This window comes from Vanacampus margaritifer, chromosome 14 (assembly GCF_051991255.1).
Source record: "Vanacampus margaritifer isolate UIUO_Vmar chromosome 14, RoL_Vmar_1.0, whole genome shotgun sequence".
NCBI lineage: Eukaryota > Metazoa > Chordata > Actinopteri > Syngnathiformes > Syngnathidae > Vanacampus > Vanacampus margaritifer.
Genome location: NC_135445.1, coordinates 18,968,477 through 18,980,671, shown reverse-complemented (window position 1 = coordinate 18,980,671; position 12,195 = coordinate 18,968,477). Strand labels below are relative to the sequence as shown.

At 36.2% G+C, this 12,195-nt stretch overlaps 1 protein-coding gene and 1 long non-coding RNA gene across 5 annotated transcripts in view; one reads left to right on the top strand and one right to left on the bottom strand.

Annotated features, from left to right (window-relative positions):
• The first annotated feature begins 3,748 nt into the window (after positions 1–3,748).
• Positions 3,749–7,419, top strand: LOC144034099 (uncharacterized). Its single transcript, XR_013288157.1, has 3 exons — positions 3,749–4,305; positions 5,607–5,725; positions 7,130–7,419. It is a non-coding gene; the product is annotated as an uncharacterized LOC144034099 (long non-coding RNA).
• A 3,084-nt stretch (positions 7,420–10,503) lies between these two features.
• pam (peptidylglycine alpha-amidating monooxygenase) overlaps positions 10,504–12,195 on the bottom strand; it is a 56,884-nt gene continuing 55,192 nt past the window's right edge. For all 4 annotated transcript variants that reach the window (XM_077585541.1, XM_077585543.1, XM_077585542.1 and 1 more), the window contains one exon: positions 10,504–12,001. In XM_077585541.1, the coding sequence (XP_077441667.1) occupies positions 11,820–12,001 (182 nt within the window). In that variant the 3' untranslated portion in view covers positions 10,504–11,819. The remainder of the gene's footprint in view (positions 12,002–12,195) is intronic.

Here is a 12,195-nt window from a genome sequence, read left to right as displayed (position 1 = left end):
CAAACTTTTCAGACCAGAATTTTTTTTCAAATGTGGCAAACACACTTTCTTTTCTTTTTTTTGAAGTGTAGTGCCATTTCAATAATAGCAGTAAATGTTACAATATAACAGAAACTAAAACAGAACATACATACGCACTACAAAAGAGCAACAAGTTTGAAATTTTTAACCTGGTGTCCCAGGAAAGTTATACTACGCTACTTACTACAGTTTTCCAAATGTGATTATGGTAAATAAAAACGACCATCTTACCTTCTATTAAAAATATTGATGAAAATGCTATGTTTGAAGTGAATTGCAGCTCCTCCGTACTTTCTACGTCGACTCTGTGGTTGCAGACTGCTCCACTTCTTATTGTTGCTATTCTCAAACGTAAAGCAGCTTACTATGTCTAATCTTAAGAGATACCGCACACAGCATTGCCGGTGTGAAACATATTAATTCAATGCACTTTATCTCCCTCTTGCCATTGTGACTGAAATTATGTAACATCAAGAAAATTATTTATGCTTGCCGTACATTTAAAACAAGATGCTTTAGGGCATACATTGCTATAGTCCCTTTACTAAATGAAGAAAAAAAACAAAAAATATTCATCATCATTAAGCCTTGGAATGCCATGCACACATAACACATAACCAAACAATCTGTTCTGTTTGTTCAATCTGTTCATCTAATCTAGGAATTTACTGATAACTGATACATTGATCGAGTTTACAACATCATACAGGACAGATAGATCATTTAATCTACCACTCTTACCTGAACCTGGCTCTTTCTTTTTGCTTTTTTTTTTTTTTAAACAGACAACAATCTTTTATCTAGATGATGCTACTTGTACTGTACTCACGCACGCACGTCGCCAGAACATCTCGGTGGCTAGAGTGACGCGACACCTCACTGAGAGATGGCCATACATGGACATCATTCACATTTTCAAACCCTCTCTGTAACCGTGAAGTCGTAGCTTCCACAGGGTTTCATGAAATAAAATGCATGCGTATCCAGAGCCTTGCTCAACACTCATAATACAAGCAAAAACAAGTCTAAAAAAAAAAAAAATTCTGCTGAGCTTTATTTACTAGATAATGACATTTTCTTTGCTGTTGCTTTGCTTTCATGTACTACCTCATAGTCTACTTCTACTTCATGTACTGATTCGTTAAAAGACAATCAATTGTCACCGATGGCAGACACCATTTTTCATACTGTGACCGATTCATTTAAATCGTATACACCTAAAAAGCACAATGACATAAAAATCTCTTAATTCTTTACCATTTTAAACGTTGCTTTTTACCCCTCTGTATATGTGTGCATTTTATTTCATGAACTTATAACTGTGGGTGATATGATAAACAGTGACTTGACAGCCATGACGTGCTTGCTATGGTGGTAAAAGTAATGGTTTTGATTGATTTAAAATCGCTGACTTTTGTACTGATATACAAAATCTTTTGGAGTTTTGACTTCAGATAAATTACAAATGTGTGTTGTTTTTTATGTGCAGTTAATACAAATGTCATCAAGAATGTCATCCAATCTAGGAATACTGTATTCAACTATCCATCTGGGGGAAAAAAACACAGAAAAGTCACAGCTATGAAAATATTCCCCTAGAAATGTAGGTAACCAGAGAGTTGGTGATGGGTGGCATTGGCCAGCATATAACAACGCCCTTTCACGCAGTGTGGCAGCCCAAAATGGACACAATTAGCATCAAATACTTCTACTGTATTGAAAAATACCATTAGAATCTTCTCTGTTCCTACAGACCGGACTCACGCCTTCCTGAGAGTCTGGTTATGTCTTCCATTTCATTCTTTTTCATTTGGGAATGACTTGCAGTTTTCACCATTTTTTCCCCTGAGAAGTGTGATCTACTGTATAAGAGAAATAGCCCCCCGCAAAGGTCAAAATGCTTGAGAAATAAGGGGAAATTGGTCTTCACCATCCATACAAATTAATTCCCACATCCAATACTTGTTATGGGCAAATCTCGCATAAAATGGGCTGCATAATGCATGTAAGGGAGTACAAACAGAATAGAATAAGCAGTTCAGGAAAATGGATGGATGGATAATAATAATTCAGATACGGCGCTAAACCGGGGCTAGGGGGTGCTATAGCACTGTCACAAATCTGTGTAGCCCAGTTAGAACCCTCTATCATATTATGTTATACGTATTTTATCCAGCTTTGCCACATAGCCTACTGTACATGTATCTGGCTAACTTACTTTAACTGATTTTTTATTTTTTTTTGCTCAGGGTGATTGATTTCGTAACAATACCAGTGTTTAGATAACCGTGCTCTCCAAGCTAAATTCTTGCGGTATTTGTGAGTTCACAAACTCCGGAGAATACATCTTGTACCGCACAGAGGCGAGTCTAGGATCAGAGGTTTAGGGGTGCTATAAAGACATTTAGGGGAGCTTGGGTACTAACAGGGGGTATGTGATAGATAGCTTGTCGTGGTTTGGGGTTACTTCCTGCTCCAAAAATTGCATGGGAAGTCAGTGAGTAAATCGAATCTAATAAAATTTACGCAAATGAGAAAAGGACTTAAAATATAAACATATCCCAAACCTCATCTCTTGAGAAGGGTACTCTTTTTGATACAACAGCTACTCAACATACGCATTGACAGTATGCATGTTTCTGGAGTAAACCAGCTCCCCACAGTTTACAGTGAGAATTAACATAAATTGACCTTGGACTTGTTTTTGAAATTTTATTTTAAATTCAACATACAACATATAAAATATGTTAACAGAAATTAACTTTTTAATACAGAATGATTGTTTTTGACTATACTTGTCTGTACTGTCATAAAAAAAACATACATTACATACACATCAAAAAAAGAAATGTGCTTGAATCTACAAAATAATAATAATGCAAGTACAAGTCTGTGAATTGGTGAAGTACAGACACATATAAAACATATGCATGAAAACAAATTGACTTTAACACTGTTTGTGTCTGCCTTTTTACATTTTGTCTTTATACTTATATATAAATATTATATATATACTTATATAAATACTTTAGAATTGAGCTTTTGTTTGCTGAAAAACAATCTTATGTCCATGAGGCTAGTTTTTTTTTCTGTGCAGACACACACACCATGCACGCACGCCACACACGTTATAGTAAGCTAGCCAATAGCAGCACGATAGAGACATTAATATTAACACTTGTTTCACTCATTAGCACGTAGCAAACATGTTTGAGATGCAAAAAAGCAGACTAGTAATAAATAATGTCTTGGTGTTGAGTGGTAGAAGGTAAGAAACTTTTCACATATCCTGGTAAAAGGAAGGAACACTTTCACTAGAGAGACATACCTTGCGACTGCCGGACTGAGGAGGACGACGCGCTCCGCTCCTCTGCTTGTAAGCAGTAGAGGGGGAGGGGTCGAAGTGGATCAAACCATTTTCAATCAAATGAGGGGTGTAGTGTATTTTTGTTGTTTACTTTGTTTACTTTTTAATTATTATAATATATATATATATATATATATATATATATATATATATATATATATATATATATATATAGCTACAGGTTTCTAGCTTGTTAAAAGGAACACACAGTAAAAATATATCTATATACTAAATTTGGGGGGTGCTATTGTTCAGTTTAGGGGTGCGGTAGCACCGTGTTACCGAGCATGGTAATTTCCACTGTTGATTTCGACCAATCAAGATATGCAGCTGTGACGAAACCAGGAAGCACCGACACCGTGGGAAACAAACTAATCCAACATGAATGGACGCAGGCAATTAATTCATTTGCTCTCAAAAACTTATAAATATGTTCTATTTTAAATATTACCACGGTCCCAAAAACTTGCAAAATTACTCACTGTTTCCTTGTTGAATGTTGAACAGCGGCGCTTCGTGCATTTTTATCTGATTAATACGGAAGCGTATTGCATTCACTTGAAAAAAAAAAAAGTCCTGTTTTTTTAAATAATTTTTTCCCCTCTGTTTTTCTGAATAATTTTTTTTCTGTTTTTTTAAATATTTTTTTTCCTCTGTTTTTCTGAATAATTTTTTTTCTGTTTTTTTAAATAATTTTTTTCCCTTTGTTTTTCTGAATATTTTTTTTTCTGTTTTTCGGAGTAATTTTCCGTACAGAAAAACAGGCTGAAAAAAAATTTATTCCGAAAAACAGAGCTGGTGTTCTGTTTTTCGGAGTAATTTTTTTTTTACCTCTGAACTCCAATTGACTTGTTGCGGACTCGCTAATGGCGGACACTTTCCCGCATACCTCCAACGTACCTCCTGGCTCAGTTAAGGTAAGGCATGTACCTTAATTGGTAACACACTCACTATTATTAATGTCTTAGTGTAAGGTAGGTATATCATTGTATGTTATGGAGCATGCAAGTACACGTACATATCATTCGATCGGTATGATTTTAGTAAGCTAACAGTTTGCTTAAGCAATGCCCAGCGGGATTCAGGAGGGATTCCCGCTGGGCATTGATCATCCTTCACTTGACAAAAGTAGAACGAGCCATTCGTCATAACGTCGTTTATATGCAAGTACAGTATGCACTACTACGCTCCCGTACCTTAGGTAGAACGAGCCGTATGTAGGCTACGTCGTAACGTTATATGCTAAAAATGCGCAAACACTATGCTTAATCAGATAACGTCGTTAGGGTGACTATATTCCCATTTCCATAAAAAGAGGACACTCGCCCCGGCCTTGAAATTGTGGTAGCAGTCGAAGCTACACATTGTACTTCACCTCCTATAAGTCACGTAATGCCAACCGGACATTTTCATGAATTCATGAAAGGACTTAATTAAAAAATGGGGCAGCACGGTGACTGACTGGATAGCACGTCCGCCTCCCAGTGCAGAGGACGTGAGATCGAGTCCGGGCTTCGGCCTACCTGGGTGGAGTTTGCATGTTCTCCCCGTGGCAGGTTAATTGAACACTCCAAATTGTCCCTAGGTGTGATTGTGAGTGTGGTTGTTCGTCTCTGTGTGCCCTGCGATTGGCTGGCAACCAGTTCAGGGTGTACCCCGCCTACTGCCCGAAGCCAGCTGGGATAGGCTCCAGCACCCCCGCGACCCTTGTGAGGAAAAGCGGCCAAGAAAATAGATGGATGGATGGATGGACTTAAAAAATGGTCTGTCGTCCCAAAAAGGACACATTTGGTCACCCTAGATAACGTTCATTATTATTATGGCTCAAATGAGAGTCGTAACATATTGTTTAGCACGGGACACCTGTTTTAAGCATGTAACGATGAGGAAGGACGTTGCAAAGCCCAGATCTTGATGAACTGTTTTCTAATTGATCATTAATAATAACAAAAGTAAGACTACTACTAAAACAATTGATCATTAATAATGACAAAAGTAAGACTACTACTAAAACCCTACTCTGACTACTACTCTATGTTGGCTTTAGTCTAATGTACTATTAGTATAATATTATTGTTAATGAATAAACTTTGACACACAAAAGGACACACAACACAAACCAGTTTGATTGGTAATTTGAGTGAGCACAATATTTACTCTGAGGTTGACTTTGAAATGATTATTCATATAGATTTGGCCTTTTCCTGTATTTTTGTAGTGCTAGCTGCAATGGCTGCATCATCAACCCCTGGCCTTCCACAAGATGATGGTCTGTGGGCATTTTTACGCAACAGAGGTGTTCCTGAGGAGCGCATTCAGAAAATGCAGCAGGATCATGTAAGTCACAGGAAATTTGTTCCTGCAAAGCTACATGTAGTATTTTGTCTCAAGTATATTTTAATATTTAACAAAATTTCAATTATTTTTTTATACACCTATACATATATAGCTGACCACATGTGACTCCAGAGGTTTGAATATTTATATTTGTCAATTGTCCCTTCCAACAATGCAGCTTGATGTAGACATCACTGCTATAGAAATATACAAATGAATATACAAACAATTTCCTTTTTTTTTTTCAGGATTGGTTTTAAATATCACGTTTTAAAATTATTTTACGACATATTTTCAGAACAAATATACAGTTTGTGAAGTGTTCAGTACTGTCAAAGTAAGACTAAGGGTCATCATTGCATTTTTCCAGTATAGGAATGTGCAACAAATGAATCACGCTTGATAACTTAGAGATGCACTGTAGACGTCATGGTCATGCAAATTACTTACATGGTGTAAGAACAGTTAGAACAACACGTTTACTATCATGCTAAAGTAACTACAGGTGCAACAATTAGTTGATGGGTTATCACTTATCAATTTAAACAGTTATTATGAGACGTTTTTTTTTAACCTAAAATGGTCCAAATCTTGTTATTTCAACAGTTAATGATCAATGATTTCTAATAGTCTTCCATGAACGCAGACTGATTGGCTTTGCGCTTAATCAAAGTACTCTCACACATCTGTCAGCACGTCAGCCATGCCCCACCATTCGAACGCACGCACGCACTCACACATATGATGAAGACAACCCAAAGGGGACAACAATATTACAGCACATTTTTTGTTTTCATGAACAAAAGCAATTGTTAGGTCTAGTTAACTGGCCTGTCATTTCTGTTAGGTATCATTTTCTATTATGGTTTGATAATGCAAAAATCTTTTTTTTTTTAATCAATTAATCGAGACGATAATCAGAAGAGAAATAAATTCTCAAAAACAAACCATAGCTGCAGCCCCAAAATTAACACATTTTACCTTAGGAAAAGACTTGCATCCACAGCTTTGAGTAGATTCAGGAGCTGATGGGTACTGCACTGTTACAGGATTATAAGATATGCATTTGCAAAACAAAATGAACTTCTGTAAACTGGTGTAGACTTTACACTTAATTGGGAACAGCACTTTTCACATGTAGTGTCATCAGGTTCTCTCAGTTATGGTCTGCGTATTCTCTATTACTTGTATAAAAATTGTTCTAAACGTATATGTCAGATGTTATATCAGCAGATTCAGCACACTTCATTATTGCCAGCTTCATAAGTTTTTGTATTGTTTCATACTGTCTATTGTGTTATCATCTGCACTGATGATTGGTTGTCTTGCCTATAAGTAAATAGTCTTGGACATAAAGTTTCAGATTTTCATGTCTAATGTACATATTTTTGGTTTTTATTGTAGATTGACAGCTCAATAATTGGAGAAATGCTGATGGCGTGTCCAGAGATGTATACGCTGCCTTCTGGACAGAATTCCTAGACTGTGCAGCTGAAGGTGCAGATGTGAGGGTGCCATCATATCATCATATTGGCCAAGGGACTGGAGGACCATGGGTATTTCCCATTTCGGCTGGCACAAGCTCTGTTATATTTCCCACTGTTAAATAATACAAGTTGAAACACTACCTCATATTAGATGTTAATATTGACAGCAAAAGTGGATCTGTTCAATTAAAAAGTAGTTTTCATTGATTTTTTATTTTTTTCGTGTCTTTATTATTGAGTCATGTAGTTCAGAAATCATACTTTCTGAGACATGTTTATGTATGTACTACAGTGTGAATATTGGTCATGTTTCTTTTGGTGCTTTTATTGCAAAAGGTTACATGTATCAAATGTATGCAAACTCAGGTCAAGATGCTTGCACTAATAACAGTTATTCATACAGTATGCTTCATTTGCTGAAAGTTTAATGGCAACTCCTTTTTAACAAATGTCTACAGCGACATTGCATTCAAATACATATGAATGTCTGGTCTATTTATGATAGATGACATGAAAATCCAATACAATTACCAAAATTGTATTACATGTGCTACAAATTACACCTGACATCTCTTCAAGAGTTACAAAAATTAGGAAGGTACAGTATACTTCCTTAGTGGTATAATACACAATAACAAAATATCAAAAGAGGAACAAATATTTCACTTTGGTATTAATAGATATTCTGTTTGTAAGAGCTACATTTGACATTAAGCATACACACGTGGATAGGATACTGTATTATATAGTGTTATATTGATCATTTTTTATTTTCGTTTTCCTTGACTGCTCTTTTTATAATGAAACCAAGGTCTTCCATTTTTTTCATTAACTGTCAAAACCGATTTCCTCAATAATGAATAGACAGAAGATATAGAAAAGCACAAAGTGGAGATGTTCATTTGTATAAAATTCACCATTGTTTACAGCTGCAACTAAATACCCTTTACAGGTAAAATTCGGAAGCTTACATCATGTCAATTGATCCAATAAAGCAGATTGCGTTCATACAATCTGAGCTCGCATGTAAGAACATATAAAGCTCAATGGCTTCCTCTGGACAGGTGGGTGGATGAAGATTATTTTCTGCCATGACAAGGCAGCAAATGTCAAACACTGTGTCATCGCAGGGGTACGGTCCCCTCTGAAGGCATTCCTCTCTGCAAGCTTCAATCTTTTGTTGGGATACCTTTTTCAGGTACTCTCTAGCACCAAAAAGTTGGGGTAAGGTGTACATCATCACTGGGCGCCCACCTGGAGACACAGCATTCCTGCTTGGGCGAATTCTGTGAGTGTTCCAGAGGTGAACAACTTGCTGTAGTTCTTTCTAAATAAGTATAAATAAAGAAAGTGATATACATTGGTTCACGCATTTTTTGCAGTACAGTAGACAACATGATCCAAACTAGACAGTAATTTAGTCCAAATCTGCTCTCAACATCTGCAATAGGCTTAACTAACTGCATCATGTAACTAAGAACAAACGCTAACGGGAACATTTTGCTTCATTTTCACACTTTTTAAGTACTGGTAATTTGAATATAGGCTGCAGTATACTGCTGATAATACTGGCCTCTTCCTTTAATGTGTGGAATCCTATAACCTAAAGACAGTGAACATTTTTCCACTATCTAAGCACATTACATGAATACCACACACAAACTGACCCACAGTGTGGCATTTTACTACGATTGAAGTAAAACATCTTAAGCAGGTGCACTATGAGGGGAAAAATAGTAGTTATTTCTGTTCTTACCTCTATTATTTCAAGACATGTGAACTGAATGATACTTTTATCCAGGAAGTCACCAGAAAAGGAATCCGAGTCTTTTAGGTCTTGGAACAGGTTCATCCAAAACTGTGCGTGTTGCCTCCTTAAAAAACTCCACCAGTTCTCAATTCTTTGGTTGTGATTGCTTGATCCATACAGATAGCATCTGTGCGAAAAGTTGTCCTGATGGCCGTCCCTCAAGAACATCTGCATTTGTTCAATATAACAGTTCTCAGTGCCAAGGTCCGAACGAATTCGGGCACAAGTTCCATTCCTTGATGATACCTCATTAATAAAGTATCCAGCGATTATCTTCGGATTACTGTTTGTAGAATAAGGATGTAGCCATATCACCATTCGTGAAAACCCATCTATTGCACCATTGATGCAGATTCCACAAAAAGTTTGGGCCTGGATTCTGGTAGATACGGCGCCGAAGGCGATTCCTGCGCCTCAGTTGCACACCATGCGGATCCAGTATTTTCATCAGTATCCTGATCGTTTCTTGAGTCACCACATAGCCAGCCTGAATGCATTTCAAATGCATCATTTTGTAGCCATGGAGCATGCCATATCTATCCAACTGATCCTGGACAAACATTGCTATATCTAGCAGATCTGAATGGGCTTTCCTCCTGAACAAATGCAAAATCCTCAGGTGCCTGCGTAAAGTCGACAAACTAATAATAATACCGTCTATATAACTCAAAGACAGGACTATCTCCCAGTGCCTTAAACCCATATCAAAATAAAACTTGACTAAACTAAATAAGATGGTCATGTTTACTTACTGGCTCTCAATAAAGGAATGAATGTGTATACTGTATTGTTGTTTGTTCTCTAATCTCTGAGGGAAAACCCCTTAAAAAAAAATTAGTCCGAAAAACAGAAAAAAAAATTATTCAGAAAAACAGAGGAAAAAAAAATATTTAAAAAAACAGAAAAAAAAATATTCAGAAAAATAGAAAAAAAAATTATTCAGAAAAACAGAGGGAAAAAAAATATTTAAAAAAACAGAAAAAAAATTATTCAGAAAAACACAGGAAAAAAAAATATTAAAAAAACAGAAAAAAAATTATTCCGAAAAACAGAGGAAAAAAAAATATTTAAAAAAACAGAAAAAAAATAATTCCGAAAAGCATAGGAAAAAAAATTATTTAAAAAAACAGGACTTTTTTTTTTTTTCAAGTGAATGCAATACGTTTCCGTAGATTAAGATGTTCATGTTTTTTTTTTTTTTTCTAAGAAGTTTTCTTCCATTGCCATGATTGGTCAAATCAAACATGAACAAGATGCCGCATCGTCCAATTAGCTCATAATATTGCACATCACGTCCCGCCTTTCCCAAGCAAATCATCTTGGAACAATCCCAGACTGATTGTGGAGAGCTCTCGAGTGAATCACAATTATCAAATTAGGTTTTGCCAGGTTATTTTTTTAGATCAAACTCCCACATGAGTAGAAATCCAAGGATGTTGTGCGAAAAAAAAAAAAAAAAACTCTGCTCCATGACACCAAGATGCTTTGCAAACACTTTATTACACAAATACCATTGTTACTAAAATAGTACCTTTGCAGCAAAACCGGTGTCACAATAAATATCAGTTCACATCTGACTGCAACATCCTATTTTTATGGCATGCTTTTAATACATTAATCATTCAAATGACAAATGAAGCAGACGAACAAGTTTGGTGAAAGGGAATGAACGCTCAAGCAAGTGAAACACATCGGGGAAAACAAACACACTTTGTTTGGTGGTGTGTGTGTGTGTAAAAGTCTCACTGTCTAACCTTGAAAATTATGTCAATACAGTTAACCGTTGTGTGCACACATTATCTGTGTCTGCACTTCCAAATGAAACCAAGTGTTCTATTGATTACTGAGTAAATATGCAATGGCCAACAGTTCAGGATGTACTCAGCCTCAAGCGCCAAAGTCAGCTGGGGTAGAGTCCAGCTCATTCCAACCCAAGTGAGGGAGGATAAGTGGTAGAGAAAGTAGACTGATGCTTATTGAGTAAATAATTGAAAAGAGCGTGACATAATCCTGGATACAGTGCTATAGACTAGGCTGTTCACCAGAGTCTGGATTGACCATTACATTTCCACAAAACATTTATGAGTAAATACAGTATCCACTGACGCTGAAGGAAGAAAAATCTATAATAGCAGCAGCAATTTCCCTCCTGTGGTACATTTTGTAATGGCAGATGACGACAAAAGGCAAAATATGAAAAGGCACAAAATTGCAATAGAAATGAGTCAAAACATAGACCAAAGAAGAATTGATCTATTATAATGTGGAATTTTCATACACGGAAGATATTTATGTATGGAAGAATGCACTTTTGCTCTTAAAATAATCTTACATTAAACAAAAATAAATACCAATCCAAATCTTATTACAAGTTAAAATTAAAAAATAAAATTAACCATTAAGAGTAATTTTATTTTTACCCAACTGTGATCATATTTACTATCCATATTTTTATATGCTCATGCTGGCTGTAAAATGCAAATGTGTCAAATGGTTCAATGTGAAAAATCTGTTGAGAAAATTGAAAAATACCTCACCATAAATCAACAAAAGAGCACAAAAGTTAAAATTAAATGTAACTTAAGGAAATAATTTCATTATATTTTGCTCAAGTGGGCATATTAAATTGCTTAAAGATGAAATAAACTGATTTTATCATAACAAAAAACAATATATATACACAGTCCATACTTAAATATATAAACAATAAGGCATCTAACAACAGTTACATGATGATAAATGGCATGACATACACCCTGACAATGTAAGCAGCAGGTTGCGGTGGGGTCCAAATCTTCTAAGAGGAGGATGGAGGCGGCGGGGGACGAGCGCTGTACTCTTCGTTCTCAGACTCGCTGCTCTCCTCTTCGTTCCTTTCCTGGTCGCTGCCTTCAGTGCTCAGCTGGTCAAAGCCCTGACGACTGTAACCCTTATGGGAAGCAAAGAAGTTTCCCAGGTTCAGGCTGCCGACCGCTTTACCTTAGCACAGGGGAGACATCACAAATATCAAATTCAATTCAAAAGAAATACCACATTACATACTGTAGCAACAATCCTGCCTTTAAAAACACCTAACAAAGGCTTTCCTTTAATAATAATTAAAAATAAGTTTTATTGCATTTACTGCATTGCAAAAATGTGCAGTTTCAATGGGGTGATCCATCATTGTCAAA